Source organism: Eubalaena glacialis, chromosome 9, assembly GCF_028564815.1.
Source record: "Eubalaena glacialis isolate mEubGla1 chromosome 9, mEubGla1.1.hap2.+ XY, whole genome shotgun sequence".
NCBI classification, from domain to species: Eukaryota; Metazoa; Chordata; class Mammalia; order Artiodactyla; family Balaenidae; genus Eubalaena; species Eubalaena glacialis.
Genome location: NC_083724.1, coordinates 90068752 through 90091202, shown reverse-complemented (window position 1 = coordinate 90091202; position 22451 = coordinate 90068752). Strand labels below are relative to the sequence as shown.

The 22451-nt window shown below is 37.1% G+C and overlaps 1 protein-coding gene and 1 pseudogene across 1 annotated transcript in view; one reads left to right on the top strand and one right to left on the bottom strand.

Annotated features, from left to right (window-relative positions):
* Window positions 1–13159, top strand: part of ZNF782 (zinc finger protein 782) — a 54367-nt gene extending 41208 nt beyond the window's left edge. Inside the window, exons 6-7 of the mRNA XM_061200592.1 lie at window positions 5853–5948; window positions 10001–13159. Of these exons, the coding sequence (XP_061056575.1) occupies window positions 5853–5948; window positions 10001–11880 (1976 nt within the window). The 3' untranslated portion in view covers window positions 11881–13159. The remainder of the gene's footprint in view (window positions 1–5852; window positions 5949–10000) is intronic.
* Window positions 2898–3469, bottom strand: LOC133098110 (NTF2-related export protein 2-like; annotated as a pseudogene).
* Window positions 13160–22451: the final 9292 nt, after the last annotated feature.

Below are 22451 nucleotides of genomic sequence, written 5' to 3'. Positions count from 1 at the left end.
TAAATGGGAGAGAACAGAAACATCTCTGTCACAGAATTACTAATAATTTATGTAATTGCTCCACCTTCAAGGAGGTGGAGAATTCCCCGCCCGTTTAGTGGGCTGTGCCTAGTGACTTCCTTCTAAAGAGTACAATATGGGGACTTACCTGGCGATCCAGTGGTTAAGACTCCGCACTTCCACTGCAGGGGGCATGAGTTCAATCCCTGGTCGGGGAACTAAGATCCTGCATGCCGCATGGCCAAAAATTAAAAAATTTAAAAAAATAAAGAGTACAGTATGCATGGGGGTAGGTGTGGGGGTGGGGAGTAACTTTACATTGGAGAATCCTGGCACACACTACCTCAACCAGGTTCTCATCAATGATAAGTCATATTGATAGCATGTACCCTTGATAAGGTGGGGTAAGAATGACAGTCATTTTACCTCTGTGGTCTTTCTCCCAAAAATACAGCCCCATTTTTAACTGTGAGAAAAACATCAGACAAACCCAAACTGAAGGACCTTTTTACAGTGTCTTCTAAACTGTCAAGATTACCAAAAAAGATTTTCACTTACAGTCTAGAGGAGGCTAAAGAGGCATGATAACTAAATGTAATGTGGTATCCTGGATGGAATTGTGGAACAGGAAAAAAAAATGATTAGGTTAAAAAAACCCGAGGAAATCTGAATAAAGTATAGATTCTATTTAATAATGTATCAATATTATATTAATAAGTATGACAAATCTGCTAGTAATGTAAGATGTTAACAGTAGGGTAAATTGGGTGCAGGTTATGCAGGAATTCTCGTTTCTCTCTTTGCAACTTTTCTGTGAATTTAAAGCTTATCTAAAATAAAACATTTATTTAAAAAAAAAAAAAACACCTCAGTGCATGTGCACAGCAGAATGGAGAGGAAAGAGGGGGAAAACATCCCTGAACTTTATAACGGAACAATAGAAATGGCTCAATCATTACAGAGGAAAAACAAAATACAATACAGATGAACAGAACATCAGGGAACTATGGGTCTACAACAAAATCTCTTAACATTTGTGTCTTTGGAGTCACAGAAGGAAAGGCTAAAAAATTTTTCAAAAAAATTATGGCTGAAATTTTTCCAGATTTGGAAAAAGCAGTTCATATACAAGTCTTAAAACATTCAATTCATGAACAGTATACAACCACTCAATTCCGTTATTGCTAGTTATATGCAGCTTTTACCTGAGACTGTTCTCCTTAAGGGAAGGGGCAGTGTTTGGGCAATCTGATTGTTGCTGCTAAAGCTGTGGTTTTAAAAAGCCAATCTAAAATTAGAATAAACTCACTTTGTGTAGAATATAACGTGTAAGTTTTAGTCAGTACTACAAGAAGGTGTGGTCTAAAATCAGTTCCATCCCCTTCTCCTACTTAATTCTATTTTGTTAATACATCAGAAATGTAATGTGTAGTTTGGGACAAGAGTAAATGAATCACTGATTTTCAAATTAAGTGACAAGAAACATTAACTTTGAGTTGCAGTGTAGAAACAAAGCTGGCACATCTAGTGTAAAAACGTGAAAACAGTAAATTCAAAAATGGAAAGACACTTAAAGTTTAACCAAAAACAAAGCTAGATTTATTTTTCTTTAGATGTTGAGACGTAAAATCAATCAGTTGGTTCTTTTGAAGTATGTGGGCTTATGAAGATCTGCTGTTCTTTATTTTCTCTAAAAAGACAAAGTGTTAGCCACATAACAGGAACATGTTTTATAACAGATTTACTTGCTCAATGCCATATGGAAGAAGAAATCATGAGATTAGATAATTTTAACTTTAGTAAAAAGATTGTGCAGTTGACAGTGTAAACACAGGTAACAAATCACTCACTTTGGGGGTGGGTAGTACATAGGAGACTTTTGGCCTGAAGTTCATGTGGAAGACTTAGAAGGGCCCCAAAGAGAGAGCGATGGCTTTGTTTCCAACTTTCCTGTCAGACCCTGCTGCAGGGTCAGGCTTATTGCTGACATTTTACCCCCATAAGTTCTTGAATAAATTGAGACATTTATTGGTGATAAGTATGAGGTGAATTGGAAAAGCCTTTAAAAATAATTCTTAGAACAAAAGTGACATTCAAGGCCATTTGGTAAGGATACTTATTACCTTAATGACTTAAATCCTAAAATTAGGCTACATTTTTAGGAGGTAGAAAACAAGTACCAAAAGTATACCATTTGATACCCTGTCTTACTTTTGGCCAACCTCGGATCTCTACAGTTCTCACTCCACATTCTCCCGTTAGAGCTATTAGTCCTACTACCTACCATTCACTACCTAAAGTTACAGACCTGGAGCTGCCAAGAAAAATGTTTTTAAGAAGTTTGCTTTTAAGCCACTGAGTGTATTCAGCACTCAGGTGTCAATCCAGAACATTTTACACCTCTCTAGTAGATCAATTCACTTCATAGGAAGACAAGCCGACATTTAAAAAACCCACATTTCTTAACATAAAAAGACTATTGAACATCTCTACGTGAGATTCTAATATGTCAGAGTAGTTATGTAAACCTAAATTAGTAAAGTGTTCATTGAACTGATTGAAAAAGCCTTATACTAAAACTGCATCACCACTGTTTACCAAAAATAGGTACATGTTGTACTACAAAATTAACTAAATAACAAAAAAAACCTCCACTTCCTCCCAGAGAGGTTACATTGTGCTGATATCCCATAGACAGTACAATAAAAGGATTTCATTTTTGCGATATGCTGGGCTCACAGTGAGTATGTTAGTACAGAGATCATAGCTTTAATGTTACTGTAAGAATGTCATTAGTGAAACATATAAGGAATGTAGAAAACTAGCATTAAAGCTCTTAAGGGCAACAATTCAAACTGGCAGCTGCTAGAAAAGGTGCTGCTAGGAATAAAAAAATATTAAAGAAATTTAGTTTCAGCAATACTAGTTTTTAGTGCTTCTACAATGAAATGAATTAATTCACATAAATTTCTATTGCTGGAACTAATGGACCACAAGTCAATGGACTTTTGCCCCCTTTCACTACTAGCCCAATCTTGAAAATGGAAGCAGTCACTTGCAGTCTTCCACACGGTATTGTTAGGAGTAGACTAAGCAGTCAGCAGGAAGTTCTGGTTGAAGTAGTGTTTGTTTCCATCAAACTTCACAGTTCCACTGGTCACAACAAGAACTGTAGTCTGGGCCTGAGTAGCTTGCTCATGAACTGGCTGGCAATCTAACATATTGACCTGGAACTCTCTAGAAGGCAATATCTCAAAAAAATTAGGGCTTCCAGTCCTGTAACAACATTTCCATTACATATTAAAGTAGCCTTGTCCAGATGCAGCCTGGTTAGTGCCCATCTTCTTTTGTCCATTGTCTCATGGTAAATATTGACAAATTCCTCAGCAGCTCTGCATGCCTTATCTACATAAGTTTTAAAATCCCTAACATTCCCAGCTCTCGCTAGTTCCCATTTCCTACAGTACATTACTGTTTTAAAACACAATTTATGGGCTTCCCTGGTGGCACAGTGGTTGAGAATCTGCCTGCTAATGCAGGGGACACGGGTTCGAGCCCTGGTCTGGGAAGATCCCACATGCCGCGGAGCAACTAGGCCCGTGAGCCACAACTACTGAGCCTGTGCGTCTGGAGCCTGTGCTCCGCAACAAAAGAGGCCGCGATAGGGAAAGGCCCACGCACTGCGATGAAGAGTGGCCCCCGCTTGCCGCAACTAGAGAAAGCCCTCGCACAGAAACGAAGACCCAACACAGTCAAAAATAAATAAATAAATTTTTTTTAAAAAGTAAAAAGTCATCATGACATGGAAGGCTTCAACAATTTAAAAACAAAAAACCAAAAAAAAAAAAACCAATTTATTATTTTTTAAGAGAGTTCTGAAATGAGATAAGTTTATTTTATTTTTATCCTCTTGTTTCCAGATTATGGTGCTCTTTTTTCTATGTATTAATCCAAATTTCCACCCGATAGCATTTTTCTTCTGTCTGAAGAATTTCTTTTAGAGAATTAACTTTCCTGTAACACATGTCAGTTGGTGATAAATTCTTTCAATTTTTGTTTGTTTGAAAATGACATATTTGCCAAGCATAAAATTCTAGGTTGACTTTTTTGCTTTCAGTACTTTAAAATTGTCACTTCGTAGTCTTCTGGCTTGTATAATTTCTGACAAGAAGTAGACATTCTTTTTTTTTCTCTGTACATATTATGTCTTTCACTATCTATTGAACACTTTCTCTTTATCACTGGTTTTAGCAATTTAATTTTAATGTGTCTTGGTGTTGTTTTCTTCATGTTTCTTCTCCTTGGCATTCATTTAGCATCTTGGATCCGTGGTTTATACACTTCTTCAACCAAAAATTGAACCTTTGCCCCTTATTTTTTCCATCCTCCTTTTTTCCTTCTGAAATGCTAATTACATGTGTTACATAACTTTATCCCACAGGTCACAGAGATAACTCTTTATTATTTTCCAGTCTTTATTCACTGTGGGTTTCTTCTTTCATAGTTTTTATTTCTATACCTTAAAGTAATCTATCTACCTTATGTCATTTAGCCTTCCTTATGTGGTATATATACTATTATTAATCCTATCCAGTGTTTTTTTGTTTGTTGTTTGGTTGGTTTGTTTTCTCATTTCAGATATTTTTCATATTTAGAATTTCAGTTAGGAACTTCTTTTTTTTTTATGAATTCCCTTTCTATTCTCATCATGGAGTATATTTACTGTTTTAATGGCCTTGATTATTAATTTTATATGTGTCATTTCTTATTCTGTGGCTTACTGATTGATTTTTCTCCTTGAGTACAGTCATATATCCCTTTTATTCATACCTAGTAATTTCTTATTGAGGGCTAAATGTTGTGGATTTTATATTGTTAGGTGCTAGTTTTGTTGTATTATTTTAAATCTTTTGGGGCCTTTTCTGGGATGTAGTTAAATTACTTGGAATTAATTTGATCCCTTCAAGGTTTGCTTTAAGCTTTGTTATATTGGATTCAGAGCTCACTTTACTCTTGGACTAATTTGGCTCCTCTACCAAGTCAATAAATACCCTTCTGGTTATTCTACCCAGTTGGCCATGGATTAGGAAGTTTTTCTACCCTGACTAACAGAAACAGAAGTTCCTACCTCTCTGTGTGCTTTGGTGATACTTCAGGCTACTCTTTTTTCACTGGTCTTCCCCCCAACCTCAAGTGTTTTCCTTACACTTTCAAAAATTAGTACTCAGGAGATCCTTCTGCATATCAGATAGAGAAAGATGCTGTATCTTTCTTCTCTTGTATTTTATTTTACAAATCCTAGTTTTCATGACTTCCTTAAAATCCAGTTCTCTTGCCTTAACTTACTGAATCAGCTAGGCTCTGTTTTGGTGGTCTCTTTTTGCATTATGGGTTGAAAACTCTCCAAGCAATAAGCTGTGATAATCACAGGACTCACCTCATTTGTTTCTCTATTCTCAAGTATCCCTGTCTGTACTGCCTGTTTTCTAAAGTCTAAAACCCATTTCATATAGTTTGTATGTTTTTTTTTTAGATGTCTGATATGAAGGGTAAATCAGTTCCTTTTACTCCATTATGGCCAGATATGAAATTGGTCCTTATGAAATCTCATTTGAAGCACAGACATTGACTATTTTAGAACTTAATGTTATTTAGGCTTGTGACTTAAGGGTTTAAGAAGAGTGATCCGTTATGAGTGTAAGAAAATGTTTTTTGCTGTCATTTCTGCTCCCCCAAAAAAATTCTAGCAAGCACCCTCAATGTACCACTTCTGAAGCTATACCTTTCTTCACATTCAGAAACAGTGAAACCTATGCAGCTAACTCAAGTGCTAAAGTATTTCCCTTTTACAGGGTACTGCTTTACAAAACCAGAACTGATCTTCATGTTGGAACAAGGAGAAGATCTGTGGTTATTAGAGAAAGAATTTGTAAACAGAAGTTCCCCAGGTGAGTTATTGAATACTGGCAGAAGGCATCCAAGAAAATTAGATCCAAAGTGATCAGCTAGAAGTGAGCAGTTTGAAATGTTTTTCAGCACTCTCCTATTAGAGGCCTTCACATTTGAAACATTAGAAATAATCTAATAAAAAGTAGAAGGGGGACAACTAAAGAAAGGAATGGAATGTAAGCATGTTGGTATTCTCATCTTTAAAAAAATGGGAGCTAAGTGTACCCTTTGAAGCTGAAAAATTAAGTAATGATTGTATATGTAACAGTAAAAAGATAAAAACAAAGAAAAGTTAAGAAAACAACTAAAATTGGGAGTAAACAGATCAGAAGAGAGAAATAAACAATAAATTTTATCATTATATAATAATAAATTACTATATACAATCGAAATAGATGATTACATAGTATAATTAGAAAGCATAAAAACTAGAGCAAACGGCAACTGTCCTTATTGTTTACATTTGACAGAGCAAAGAAAACAGATCTGTTACTAGAAAAGTTTCTTATAAAGCTGTATCAAGGGTCCCCAGGATCATCATCAGGTTCATTAACTCACCTTGGAGGACTCAGCATATAGGCATACTCATAACTAAGATTTATACAGTGAAATCATACAAATTAAAATCAACAAAGAGAAAAGGTGCATGGGGCAAAGTCGAGAGAAAACCAGGTGTGACAACACATGTGAAATATGTACCTGGAAAGTTCATTTGAGATGAGGTGCCCAGAGTTTTCACTGGGGGCTGCTCACGTAAGCACCCTCTGTCTAGCATGTATCAAAATTGTAGGCTTTCAGATGGAAACTAGGTGTTCAGCATAAATATATTGTTTGTACAAACAGTTTAGGCTCATTGAGTCCCTCTTAGCAGTTCTGGGAATCTTGCGAACCATCTCAAAATCTAAGTTCCCAGACGCCAGCTAAGGGCTAATCTTGTAAACAGGCCTTTCTAAGGGTAGCAGTCTCAGGCCTGCTGTGTTAAACATTTTCTGCACAAAAGCTATGCAAACACACATAAAGTAAGACAAACATATCTGACATATCAACTACCAATGTAAATGAATCTTAATACACCTATTAAGAGAAAATGCTATCATATTATATCAGAGATATACCTAGAAAATAATTTAGAAAGTTTGAAAATACAGTCATGAATTGTTAAGACTATAAACATAAAAACAACTCAATGTTTATTTATCTCAAAGTTCAATTCAGGTCAAAAACAGGTGAGAAAAAGGACATTTTGATAATGCTAAAGAAGATAATTTTTAAAGGATACATAAAAGTTTAAAATATTAGTACACCAAATAAATTATCATCAGGATTCATAAAACAAAAAACTGCAAGAGTTATAAGGAGAAATAGGAACACATTAGATATAGTCAACCTTAATATGCCTCTCTGATTTCATTCCGTAGCCTGTGGACTCTAGAATAGTGCTTGGCAAACTATGGCCCTCAGGTCAAATCCTGCCTACTGCTTGTTTTGGTAAAGAAACATTTATTGGAACACAGCAATATCCATTTGTTTACATATTCAAGCTACAAGGCAGAGTTGAATTGTTGCAATAGAGAGTGAATAACCAGCAAAGCCTAAAACATTTACTCTCTGGCCTCTTACAGAAGAAGTTTACCAACCTCTGGTCTAGACATTATAAATAGCATATTTTATAAAATGAATCTATTATGTTCTGAAAACAAAGCTATGCAAACACACTACATAACTATTCTGAAAACAAAGAATAAACCTCCTTTTAAATGATCTTGGAACATTGACAAAATGTAAAAGTATTTTAGGCAAATTCTACGAAGTAAAGATATTATTGTTAAATAACACTATAAATTACAAACAATATGAGAAAATTTTAAATCCCTGTATCTTAAAATTAATAATGAATATATATCTTTAAAAACCTATTTTATAAAAGAGTAAGTTAAAACTGTACAATATCCAGAAATTATTTTTTAATGAAAAACATGTTTATTAGACTCTTTGCACTATAGATGAAACAGTGCTTAGAGGAAACTATTTTACCCTCATATACTTATTTCTAAAAGCAATAAAGTTTTAAAAGAAAACTAAGCAAAGCAAGAAATGTAATAAAGATAAAACATTATAGTTATAAAACATTATAATTATAAAGCCAAAGGTGGTTCTTGGAATAAAAGCAAATAAAATAGCTAACCTCAGCTAGAAAAAGAGAAGAAAGCACTATTACTCATTTTAAGTTTGGGCTTAGATTCCTACTTCTATAATATAATCTTGGAATACTTTAGCCTATGCTTTTTCTCTTACTTTTGTAAACTCTTAGCCCATTTGATGGATGTGTCAAAAGAAAATGAGATTCTGTGCCAGATAGCATATGGTTACTGAATGAGCTCCTTTCCTCACCTGGATTATAATCTCCCAAAAAGAATGGTCTCTGTTTCACTCTTCCTTTCTGGGTATTTGTCACATGATACATATTTTTTAATAACATTGTAGGCTGATTCTGAAGTCAGGTGGAGAGAGGCATTTCATACTGACTCACTCAGAAAACACAATCCACAAATGTAAATGCCCAAGTCAAATTTCTGGGACTTTTGAATCATCCAATGTAGGTATTGCTGGATCTGAACCCTTATATTAGTAAAAGAACTCTCTAGGTAATTCCTATGCACGGAGCTTTTTATGGACCACTAAATTTATATTACAGAGGGATGCAAAGAATATCACAGTGAGGGTTTTATTTTGGAAAGGTGAGCAAAGCTGCATAAACATATTTTATATTATGTAAGGTGCTATTGATTAAATGGTGAGCCATTATTTTAGGTACAACCAAGAGAGAAGATGCTGCTCATTTAACTATGGATTTGCCGTCAATTTTATGATGCCTCCTGATTTCGGTGATGGTTATTTACTTTAAAAATTGTGAGTCACAGACATTTTTGCATGGAGCGTGGGTAGCAGGAGAACAATAGCAGTCAAATATGCACAGGAAATTTATGGTAAATAAATATAAAGGATACTTGTAGGGTTTCTAGGGCCAGTTTGAAACATGATCCTTAAGATTCTTACAGTGAATAAAAACTAGATATGTGGAAAAATAAATGGAAAATAGTATTAAGGATTGGACAGGGCACGACTGGTTTGGGGGAAATGAGTAAACAAATTGAAAAGAGGAAAGTTAAGATTTGATGATTAAGAGGAACTCACTATTGAACAACCCTGATATAATACCAAGGCACCAGAACCAGGAAAGAGAGGTGACTCCAATATAGGTGGAAAAATTACTTTAACTCTCATCAGTTTTTTCACTTCCACCAATACATTTATGTTTCTGTTTCTGATTATTTCTTTCAACATGAGAAAGTTGGTGCCATGATAATTTTTTTTTTTTGCCACACTACGTGGCTTGTGGGATCTTAGTTCCCCGACCAGGGATTGAACCTGGGCCCATGGCAGTGAAATTGCTGAGTCCTAACCACTGGACTGCCAGGGAATTCCCCATGATAAGTTTATTTTAGTGTTGATGTGTAGAATGGAAAAATGAAGCTCCAGTTGGAATCATATAGACCGATGGTTATCAATGTAATCTGTGTTTGTGAATGTAGTCTCTGGTGTTCTTCCCTAATGCAAACTCTATCTCAATAAAGCCACTGAAAGCAATTCTCCATTGATACTTTTTGTTATCTACTTAGTGCAAAATCCTTGTTGAATTCATTTCAGTCTTTGTTTTATCTGTTCCCAGGATTCAACTCTCTCAAATATATTCTTCTTTTTTAATTGTTCCTTTCCTTTATATCCTCTTCTCTACCTGGTTTTGAAAATTATACTTTAAGATATCAAATATAGATGTAATTTCATTTCTAGATTCCTCTCTATCTTTCCACTAGAAAAAGTTTTTTTAACAACAAAATAAGAGAGAATATACACTTGAAATTACTTTATTTTTGGGAAACTGAGCCAGACACCAAGGAGTCAAATACATAATGGGGGATATGTATATAAATTTCACTCCACAATAAGTGTGTTAAATATCATTAAATATTTTTAATTTTCTCACTTTTAGAAGAATCCCAACCTGATGAACTCTTACAGGAGAGCCTGGAAAACCAAGGCAAACATTTGAGGCAAGTTTTATTCGTCAACAAATCATTGACTACAGAGCAAGAAATTTCAAGAAAACTATGTACTCTGGACATAAACATTTTCCCTGCAGAAACAATGCCTTGTAAATTTGACACTACAGGGTCTACTTACTTGCTTCTTAGCTCATTGACCCCACACTGTCAATATTCAAGAAAGAAGGCTTATGAGCTTAATGTATGTGAGAACTGGCTCCTCAGTATTAAGGATCGCAGAACTAATACTGGAGAGAAATCTTTTGTCTATAGTAAAAGTGTGAAAGCCTTTGGACATAAAGACAAAGTTATTCAGCATCAGACAATTCAGACTTTACAGCAAACTTTTGAATATAATAAATGTGGAAAAGATTTTCTTGAAAAGACTGCCCTTGTTACATCTAAGAATACCCACCCAAAAGTGAAATCTTATAAATTCAATAAATTTGGGGAAAACCAATATGATAAATCAACCTTGATAATCTCTCAGAGCAATCATCCAGAGGAGAAGAGTCACTACGAGTTTAATAAATATGAATATACTATTGATAAAAACAGAAATAATTTCAGTAGGATCACTCAAAGAACTGACACAGAAGGGAAATCTTTTAGCCAAAAATTACACATTAGAGAACAGCAAAAAATTCATATAGGGGTGAAACCCTTTGAATATGGAAAGAATTTCAGCCATAATTCAACCCTCCCAGTGCATCAGAGAATTCACACAATAGACCAGTCCTCTGACTATGGCACATGTACAGAATCATTGGCTTACCAGTCAACTTTCAATGTACGTAAGAGAACTCAAATAACAGTGAAACCCTATGAGTGTAATGAATGTGGAAAATCCTGCACTATGACTTCATGCCTGATTCAGCCTCAGAAAAGTCACACAGAGGAGAAACCCTATGAATGTCATGAATGTGGGAAAGCTTTCAGTGAGAAGTCACGCCTAAGAAAACATCAGAGAACTCACACAGGAGAGAAACCCTATAAATGTGATGGATGTGAGAAAGCTTTCAGTGCAAAGTCAGGCCTAAGAATACATCAGAGAATTCACACAGGAGAGAAACCTTTTGAATGTAATGAATGTGGGAAATCTTTCAACTATAAATCAATCCTCATAGTACATCAGAGAACTCACACGGGTGAGAAACCCTTTGAATGTAATGAATGTGGAAAATCTTTCAGCCATATGTCAGGCCTAAGGAATCATCGGAGAACTCACACAGGAGAAAGACCATATAAATGTGATGAATGTGGGAAAGCTTTCAAACTGAAGTCAGGTCTAAGAAAACATCATAGAACTCATACAGGGGAGAAGCCCTATAAATGTAATCAATGTGGGAGAGCATTCGGTCAGAAATCACAACTCAGAGGACATCATAGAATTCACACAGGGGAGAAACCCTATACATGTAATCATTGTGGGGAAGCCTTTAGCCAGAAATCAAACCTCAGAGTACATCACAGAACTCACACGGGGGAGAAACCCTATAAATGTGATGAGTGTGGAAAAACTTTCAGGCAGAAATCAAATCTCAGAGGACATCAGAGAACTCACACAGGGGAGAAACCCTATGAATGTAGTGAATGTGCCAAAGCTTTCAGTGAGAAGTCAGTCCTAAGAAAACATCAGAGAACTCACACAGGAGAGAAACCCTATAATTGTAATCACTGTGGAGAAGCTTTCAGCCAGAAATCAAACCTCAGAGTACATCAGAGAACTCACACGGGGGAGAAACCCTATAAATGTGATAAATGTGGGAAAACTTTCAGCCAGAAATCAAGCCTTAGAGAACATCAGAAAGCCCACACAGGGAACTAAACATATAAATGTAATGAATATGGAAAAGCTCTGAGCTGGAAATCAAGTCTCGCAATACAAAATAAAACATATAGGAGAGAACCCCTATGAATATAATGAACACTTGGAAGTTTCTCTGCAAGATACCAGCTTTCACTAAACATCAGAGAACTTACACAAGAGAGAAATTCTTGGAATATATTTTACACGGGCAGTCTCATCTTGAGTGCAGTCCTCATTGTAGATCAGAGAATTCAATCCAGCAAAGAAACTCTGTAAACATAATGAATATAAGAAATACCCTGTGCATTCAATCCTCGGAAAACTCACACTGCAGAAGAACCCTGGGAATGTAATGAAAATGTCAAAACTTTGTCCCAGCAATCAAAATTCATTCATCATCAGAGAAATCAAACAGAAAATTGAGAATGTAATAAATGTGAGATAACCTTTAGCCAAAAGCCAGCTTTCTCAGTAAAGCAGAAAATACATAGAGACCTCACAGTATATCAGAACAGACAAGAAATCAGGGTAATGGATGTGGGGAATCCTTCTACTATAAGTCAAACCTCAATTTGACTAACACAAGGTAATAACTATATGACATGTAATGACTATTAATTGTTCACCAATAACCATTTCCTTTTTTCTCATGCCACACCTCATCTAAATTTCTCAACTACTCTGTCATCCAAATGAGATCATATTTTTAACCTCTGGATAGTGAAATTTAGAGGTCAATGACAAGTCTTACTAAATACACCTCTCAAATTCTTAATGTTTTCTCCTGTCCCTTGTCAGAATGGAGTGGAGATTACCCCCAGCAAAACCAAAGGGGCTCGTGCATGGAAGATGAAAGAGTACAAAGTAGAAAGAAACAGGGCCAAAGAGTGACTGTTGAATGAAATTTTCTTCTGCATGTACACAGACATTTTGCTGTGATGAAATAAACTTGTTCTCTGCTGGGCTTCTACAGTTTGGGTATGCTTAATACTGATATTTACTCACCAACCCTCAGTTAACAAAGCCTATGAATGTGATTTCTGTGGACATGTGAACTCAGTGTAGTGTATCAGAAATATCACACAGGAAAAACCCCTGACAACATCCTGAATGACCATAGTTTTTACCCACAATTCTTCCTCCTCAGTCAGGTAGATATCAGGGGAAGATATCTAACATTACAATATATATAGGTAATCCTTTACCCAAAAAATGATATCTCATTAAATATCTGATAATCGAGCTGTGAATGTGTGAATGCTTTCAGTGAGTCATCAAAGTTTAGTATCTCTCAGAGTTTGTTATAAGGGAAAAATTTATCAATTTGAGAAAGGTAAATAATAGCCTTTATGTTATATAAAAACTATTTCATATGTAATATTAAGACAGTTAATGAAATATAACAATATTAGTTCATAGGCATTCACTAGAATAAGAAGATTTTTTTAAAATAAATTGCATAAGCTGCACAGTGTTGAATGTATGTGAATATTTTTTGAGTTCTCTATTGTGTGTCTATGTGAGTGTGCATGCCACTTAGATGTTTGTTTTGTATGTATATTGGAAGTCAACTGCACTGTAATAGAATTATGTACCCCTTACTTAGTAACTATTCTGATATCAGCTATGATTTGCCACACGTATATTAATAACAAGTAAACCTTTTACAGGAAGTATCTGAAAATTCAGAATCCTATACCTCATTCCTTTTCTCCTGCTACCTCCTGACATGCGCATATAGGAAAGGCCATTGTTACTAAGCTGTCTTTTTTCAACAAAGCCAAACCATGTTTTCTGTGTACTTTTGTATCATCTCTGGTTCACTAATACAAATACTGTATTGAAGCATACACACATACAAATATATATAAAAGTATGTGTATATATTCTACAAATATATATAAAAGTATGTATATATTCTATCTCTCTCTTCAATGTCACTGAGTCCTTCCTCAGTGGTATCAAGTATACTGATAAGCCCTTTGAAGGCATTCTTCATATATTGTATGTGTTTTTTATTTCCAGCATTCAAATTTTACTATAGTTTATATCTCTCTGCTGAAATAACCTATCTGATCTTGCATGTTGTTTAGCTTCTTTACAATCATTTTATATGGTGTTTGGCATTCTCTGTCTCAGTTAAGCAACTGCTTGGGTTCTTGTTTCTCTCTGCAGCCACCTAGCTCTCCAGACTTTGGGCTTGTTTTTTGCCCTGCAATCTCAGATATCTGATGTATTCAAGAAAAGTTGTTAATTTAAACTCTTCCCAGCTGTCTTCTTGTTTAAGAATAGGAGCAGTGCTTTTTCCTGCTCTCTAATGATCTGAAATGTAACTGAAAGTTGTTAGTTGATTTTTGACATATGTTCCAGGGTTATTTGATGTGAAAAAGGTGACTTTTTTCAAAAATGGTGATAAAATAATTGGATAATTATATATTTTAAATGCACCTTGATGTTTATACCATAATTAAAGATTTATTCAAAATAAATTATAAACCTAAACAAAACAGCTAATAGTACAAAATTTCTGTTGGGAAACATGGAAACTAATTTGAAGCACACAGATTTTTAATATGTAATGCAAAGAATTGTGTGAGACATAAAAGCAAAAAAGATAAATTGGAGTTTATTAAAATTTAAAGTGTCTGCTTTTCAAGATTTTATTATGAAAACAAAAAAAATCACACATTGGGAGAAAATGTCTCTAATAGATATGTCTGTCAAAGGACTTGAATCCACAATATATAAAGAATGTTCATAATGCAATAATAATACAAACAACTCAGTTTAAATGGGAAAAAAAAGGATAAGATTAAAACGAGCATTTCACAGTAGAAGATATATAGATAGCCAGTAAGTACTAGAAAAGATATACAAAGCTTTAGTCATCAGGGAAGTGCAAATTAAAACTATAATGTGATAGCATTAAAAATCCATTTGATAGTTCCTTGTAAAGGTAATGACACCTTACCTAAAACCAACAATTTCAATTCTAGGTATTTACCCCCAGGAAAACTTAAATAATTATACAAAAACAAAATCAAAAAATAAATTTTTAAAAAAGAATTGTATAAAAATGTTCATAGAATCTTTATTCATAATCGCCCCAAATTAGAAAGAACCAAAATGTCCTTCAGCAGATAAATGTATAAACAGTGATGTTGCCTGACAATGGAATATCACTCAGCAATGAAAAGGAAGGAACTACTAACGCATATAACAACATTAATAATAAAATTAGGCTGGGCAAAAGAAGCCAGGCACAAGAAAGTAGAGCTGTATGATTCTATTTATACAAAATTCTAGGAAAGACATCTAATCTAGAGGGTGGGGGTGAAAATTAATTGGGTAGGGGGACAAGGGAATGTTTTAGTATGATGGAAAGTTCTATATAGATTGTGGTGGTGTTTACAAAGGTGTATAAATTTTCAAAACTCATCAAAAGGTATCAAAAATGCATATACTTATATAAATTACACATCAATATAGTTGATTTTTTAAATTATAAAAGTGAATTTTGGATCCCCAGCATATTATGAGACCCAGATTCTGAATTTGCCACATGGCTCATTGGCTTTACTATCAATACTTGTGTATTTATTCCCTTGTCCCTCCCGTATGGCTGTACGACCTTGGGCAAGTCAGTTCTCCTTTATGTCTCTCAGTTTCCTCATTTGTGAGGAGTGCATAATGATGGTAATTACCTACAATCCTTGTTGAAGGCATTTTCTGAGTTAATCTATCAATAAGTCAGACACTTAAAACAACGCCTGGCACAGAGTAAATGAGCAATAAGTAATAACCAACCATTATCTATTTTACTACTATTAAAAATCAAAATAAAAGTCTGTGTTCCTTGAAAAAGCTTAAAGCAAGATTATAGCTGATAATAAAGCAAAATAATAAATTAGGCTGAAAGGAGATTCAGCCTTGATGTGATGGGTAGGTGGGAGTTCCTTACACTCTCAAGGCATTACTTTTTATCTGATGACACCCTTCCTGAAATTTTGGAAGCCTCAGGCCTGTGTACTGCTTACATGCCTCAGCCCCAAGCATTTTCTGAGTGTCCAGTCCCCTGGAAATTGCTTTTCCACAAAGGCAGGAAAAGCACCCCCTGTGACTCTATCTCTCCTCCCTCCCCCCACAGCTTCTCTCTGATGGAAGTCTGAACTAAACTGGAGCTCTCTGTTACAGATTCTTCCATCCAGGGTAGGAGTTACATACCAGATGTATAAATATTCTAGAGAGAAGTCACACTATAAGATAGTACTAACAACACACATGCATTCGCGCATGCGCACACGCACACACACGTACATCCTTTCATGGCCACTGCTGCCCTGAGTTCTGTTTCCCTGCTATACTTGAGGTGATTTCATTAATGCCTTTTAACACAGGAACTGCATCCTGAATTCTCGTGTAATGGAATCACTTCATTTGGTGACCTCTATGAGAAAAGAGGACTTAGAGATCAGCAGATGATTTGGCCCTAATCATGGGCAAAAGGCATGAAATTCTGCATTCTTCACCACAGGTGCGTCAGGACATTAAAAAGACACCATGTCAAGTAGTAGGCGGTCTCCTGCCAGTGTACAGGGTTTGTGGGGGCATGACTTGGGCCAGAGTTTGAGAACCCATCTTCTGGGTCAGTGGAGAATTTTGACAAGGACCTTGAGATAAGATTGAGCTCAATTCTCAGAGGCCCCTCCATATTCCTAAGGGAAACTTCCGGTCATCAGTGGTGTGGGCATGACTATACCTGTAAATGCTTCAGCAGTAGGTGAGATGAAATCAAATGGAGTGATGAGACAAAAGCAGTCTTTTATTTGGTAGTATAACTTATTTTCATATCAAAAGTATTGGAACAGTGCAGAAGCAGACAATAGTCACAAGATATAGGAAAATAGGTATAGAAGATTATAGTGAAAGTATGCAATACATTGTACATAAGTATGCAACAGAAACCATTAAGTTGCCATCGATTTTAATTGTGAAACTTTATTCCCTGCATTAATGCTTTATATCCACATATTTAACATGGAACTGAGGGTTTCAGGTCTTTATTTTTCAATTTGCTTCACATGTTTTGGTGACTTTTATCCTTGGAAAAAGCAAAATCCAATGTCTGATCTCCATAAGAGGATGAGCAATGTCTTATCCTGAGCCCACAAGCCAAGTGTCTGTCCCATGGAAGCCCCTTTGCAGCTGGCAGGTCCTGGACAGGAAGGTGACCCTCCTGGCACAGATAGCACAGAGGTTGATATCTCCAAACAGGTGAACCTGGTAGACCTCAGGGCCTCCTGTAAAGCCCTGCTAGTCCCACACTGGAAACACAGGCAGGCTGCAAGCTTTGAGCAACTTCCCAGAGCAGTATCTGTAATGGCTATTGAGGATCAGAAGCCCCTGAGATTTCTGATTCTGCCTGATTTCACAGAGAGCAACAATCCATTGTAGTAACAATGTGATGCTGATGGGGGTTACTGTCTTGCCACTGTGGTGCCAGGGGCTTTCAGGATCCTGGGGATCATTACAGGTGTTTTTGCTGGTCTTCTTGGTACACCACTTGAGGCTGTCAAGCAACGTTTCCCATCCATCTGCCTTTTCTGCGCAGTCTTCAAGAGCAAGAGTAGCCTATGTGCCTGAAAGAGTGCAAGGCAGCTGCTGACACATAGCAATACTTTAGCTCTGAACCATACCTGAGTGTGGACTTTTTTTTTTAAAGACAGTAATACTCTATATGATACCAGACTTTTCCAGGTAAAACTATTTTTTTAATTTATTTGGTTGCACTGGGTTTTAGTTGCGGCAGGTGGGCTCCTTAGTTGCAGCAGGTGAGCTCCTTAGTTGCGACTTGCAGGCTCTTTAGTTGTGGCTTGCCAGCTCCTTAGTTGTGGCATGCAAACTCTTAGTTGTGGCATGCATGTGGGATCTAGTTCCCTGACCAGGGATCGAACCCAGGCCCCCTGCATTGGGAGCATGGAGTCTTATCCACTGCGCCACCAGGGAAGTCCCTAAGTGTGGACTTCTTGGCACATCACACCTACTTAATAAAAGTTTACCAAAGGAAGGAGTGCATGAATGATATTTCTAACCAACACACTGGTAATTTGTTTTCATATTATAATACTTTTTTCTTGGAAAAAAGAATGAATACAATTTTTTAAAATAAGTCTGGCTTAGCCTCTTTGGTGAATGTTTCAATCTTTTCATATTATTTAGCTGTAAATTCCCCCCCTTAGCACTGTTTTCATTGCATCCCATGATTTTGGTATAAATTCATCCTGTTGTGGTCATTGAAGAGATTTTGTATGATATCTATCTCTTTAAATCTGCTGAGACTTAATCTGTGGCCTAACTCATGGTCTCTCTGGAAAATGTCCCGTTGTGAGTTGGATACAGTGTTCTGTATATGTCAGATCTAAGAGGTTTATTGCGTGGGTCAAGTTCTCTATTTCCTTATTTATCTTCTGTCTGGTTGTACTATGCATTATTTATAGTGAGGTACTAAAGTCTCCCTATTACTGTATAAATGTTTGTTTCTCTTCAATTCTGTTTTTGGAGTCTGCTTATCTCCCTGGATATTTATGATGACTTTCTAAATTCCCTTACATATGTGAGTGCTTTTGAATGTCCTACTCCTTAAATGTCTGGCTCCTAAAAATGAAAAAAAAAAAGAAAAATTAAGGGAGAAAAAAGGTGCTGGACCTATACGTCCTCTAGAAGTTGCTTCAGCCAGATAAGGAGAGGTTTGCAAGAACGGCTGCCTGCCTCTGTGTCTGCACCTGTGTGTTCAGAAGCAGCAGTCAGCAGTAAAAACAGATCCCCAGTATTTGGGGGATCAGAGTCCTTATTGCTCACCCTGGATCCACAAGCTGCATGAAAACTGCTCCAGAACACATCCATGGTTGTCTGCAACGGGGTTAAAGGTGTGTGAGATGAGTAACTGCTATGGTGCTAAAAGCTGAAATTGATAAAAATTAAGTTCAATTTATAGGACCAGCCCTTCTCCGGGAATTGCAAATCTTCAATAACTCCAGAGTTCCCAAACAGTTACATCAGACAGATTCTGCCAGCATAATTATTGTCTGGGTAGGGAGAGAGATTCCTGGTCCTTCCTAATCCCACCATCTTCCCTCTAACTCCACCTCCTTTTCATATTATTTAAATTTACAATGGTTAATTATTTACTTAAGGGACAGTGTTTTGTTTTATATCTATAACAGCATTTTTAGCCATATTAAGTTCTATTGCTTACTTCTGAATGTTCTCCAGTTTGTGGCTTGGAAGTTCTCAGAGCTAAAGTCTCTATCCTCAATCACTGGAAAGCCAAGTATATTGTTTCTAGGAAGCTAAATGGTTTGGTCAGGTGTTTGATGTATGATTTATGTTTTATTTTATCTACAGGATTATTCTTTAAGCCCATGGGAAAGATTTTTAATTTGGGGGTTAGTTTTCTGAGAGTTAAACCTCCCTACCCAATTATCTGGCAGTCTTGCTGTCAATTAACATTAATTTCACTCCATCTGGTGAGTCTCATTAAGACTATTTGTGAAACTTAATTATGGAAGACCTGGCATCTTTTATTTCCCTAATCGGACATGGCTTTCAGGTGGCCTTTATTTCTGTGGAAGGACTGTATAGTGCTAGTAAACCAAAGGCCCCCTGAATGCCTGTTGATCATTGGGCAGACAAATTCATCATGAAAAGTTAGTACCTTTTATTTTTTCGAAAACCGCCACAGCTAATTAGCATTGGTTGGTTCCTTCAGGTTTTTTATTGGCATGTGGCCATCAAAATTAACCCACTGCATTAAATAAGCATGTTGTATTTTAAACTAAAAAAGTAGGGAAATGTGAAGAGCATATTATTAAGTAATGTCATTCAAATTTAATATGCTTATTGCAATAGCATTCAAGTCTTTGTGTCTTAGCTTCTGAATGTGTTTGGTGCAGTGGATAACTCTGGCAGTTTGGCAAAGACCATGATCCTTCTTGATGACGTTTTTTAATGCATAATGTATAATAGGATTACAATGAAAACCAAATGTACTAAAAGAAAATAATCAAACATTTTAAAAAATAATTTGTGGTATATAAATAAATGTGATACTTTATTAATGCATCAAATATCCAAATCTAGTGTCAATATATAAACTGTCATAATTTCAAAGTAGAGATGAGCCAAGCACTATTTCTAAATCCTTACAACAACTGGTATGTGATACATGAGAATATTCGGATTTCTATTGGTGACAATCATGGATACTCTGGCACTACCGCTGTTTGTTGCCCACATTCATAATTGAAGGAATAGATAAGTTTCAGTAAGGGGCTAGTTACATTAAAGATGTACTTTTGGGAGTTCCCTGGTGGCCTAGTGGTTGGGATTCCAGGTTTTCACTGCCGTGGCCTGGGTTCAATCCTTGGTGGGGAACTGAGATCCCTCAGGCCACACGGTACAGCCAAAAAAAAAAACACAACATAATTTTGAGTGACATCAGCAAGATGGCAGAGTAGGTGGTCCCTGACCTCAGTCCTCCTTACAGGAAGACTGACTAGCAACTATCCAGAGACGAGATACCTTGTGAAAATTCCAGAACCCAGAACCCCTGAAGCATTCTCCTTGGACCAAAGAGAAAAAGAAGGATCACATTAGAAGGGTAAGAGGAGCAGTTTCACTTTGATCACATCACCCCTCCCCAAGGCTGACACAGCACTGCATCAAGAGACATCTCTGGGCCTATAGTTTCTCTAGTGGGAAATAGCCCAAGGTGGGCATGCAGGTTCCTTAGCACTGCAGATGCTTCTCAGGAGGCCCACTTGGGTCTTATCTCACAGAAATTGGTGGAACTGGACCACTAGGGATTAGACAGAGATGGAGAAGGTGGCAGAGTTTACAGAAACCAGCACAAATATCTTGGCAAACCACATTCCTGCTGCTGGTTGTACCTGAGCAGAGATCTCAGCCAGTGCCTCTGCCCATTTGCAGAGCCAAGCCATTGGCTTCATCTGTCCAGGGAGCTCAGTTGTCAGTTATGTCAGGTTTGGGTCCCCAGCCAACCATCTACACTGGCTATAAAGCCCATTCGTGGGGCCACTCAGAGAAGTAAGACAGCAGTCCCTCCAATTCCTGGGCATAACCTCTAGTCCCAGCCAGCTGGGAAGCCTAGACAGAAAACATGGGAAACTATGGAGTCCATCCTATAGCCTCACTGGGGTAGGAAGGCAAGCCAGCAGCCCCTCTCAACTCAAGAGCATAGCCTCCAGCCCCACATAAACACAGAACCCAAACAGTGACCCCAGGCAGCCTTGAAGCCCAACATACAAAACTGCCTGGCTGCAGAGCACAGCCTGCGACCTCATCCAGCCAGTTACCCCACCCAATCACAGAGCATAGCCTGAGCATAGCCTGTGGCCCTGTCCTGACCAGGAAGCCCAGAGAGCAACCCTGCCCAACTGTGGAGCACAGCCTCCACCCCACTCAACTGTAGGGTACAGTTGAATGCCCCACCAGGTGAAGGAGCCCAGCCAGAAAATTTTTTCAACAGTGGCACACAGCCTGCAGCATCCAATCACAGAACCAGCCTGTGGCCCTGACCAATTTAAGGGCACAGCCTGCAGCCCTACCTGATTACAGAGCACAGCCTGAAGTCCCATCCTGCAGCTGCCTGAATACAGAATTCAGCCAGTGGCACTATGCAGAAGGGGAGCACAGTCTGAAGCCCCACATGACTAAGGGGCATTGCAAAGTACCTGCAGCCCTGTCCAGTCACAGAGTCCAATAAGCAGCAATGTTCTACAAGGGAACACAGACTGACCCTGCCCAACCAGAGGTGAATATGGAGCCCAGCTACTGGCACTGCCTGACCATAGAGCACAGCTAACAACCCCACGTAACCAGGGTGTCCAGCCAGCACCTCCCCCCAGCTTCAGAGTATGGGCAGGAACTTTAAACTAGAGAACAAACCCCACTTTCCCACAGGTGTTACCAGATGACCTGGCCAGAACCCAAAGCTGAGATAACTGAAGTTCTTTCCCTGCCAAAACAAACCTGTAAAATCTGGAAAAGGAAACCACTTCCTCGATTGCATAGAAACCAAACCAAGATACAAGGATCACAAAGAATCATGTAAACATGACATCACCGAAGGAAACTACTAAAGCTCCAAGAACAGACCCTAAAGATCTATGAACGTTCTGACAAAGAATTCAGAATAAACCTCTTAAAGAAGTTCATCAAACTATAAGAACACACGGATAAATAACTAAATAGAATTAGAAAAACAATACATGAACAAAATGAAAAGTTCAACAAAGAAATAGAAACCAACACACACACACACACACACACACACACACAGTAAAATCCCAGGGCTTCAGAATACAGTGACTGAAGAACTCAACAGAGAGTTTCAACAGCAGACTTGACCAAGCAGAAAAAATAATCAGTGAACTCAAATGCAGATAATTTGAAATTATCCAATCATAGAAGAAAGAGGAAAAGGAATTAAAAAGAATGAAGAAAACCTACAGAACTTGTAGGACACCATCAAAAGAAATAATATATGCATAATAGGAATCCAAGAAAGA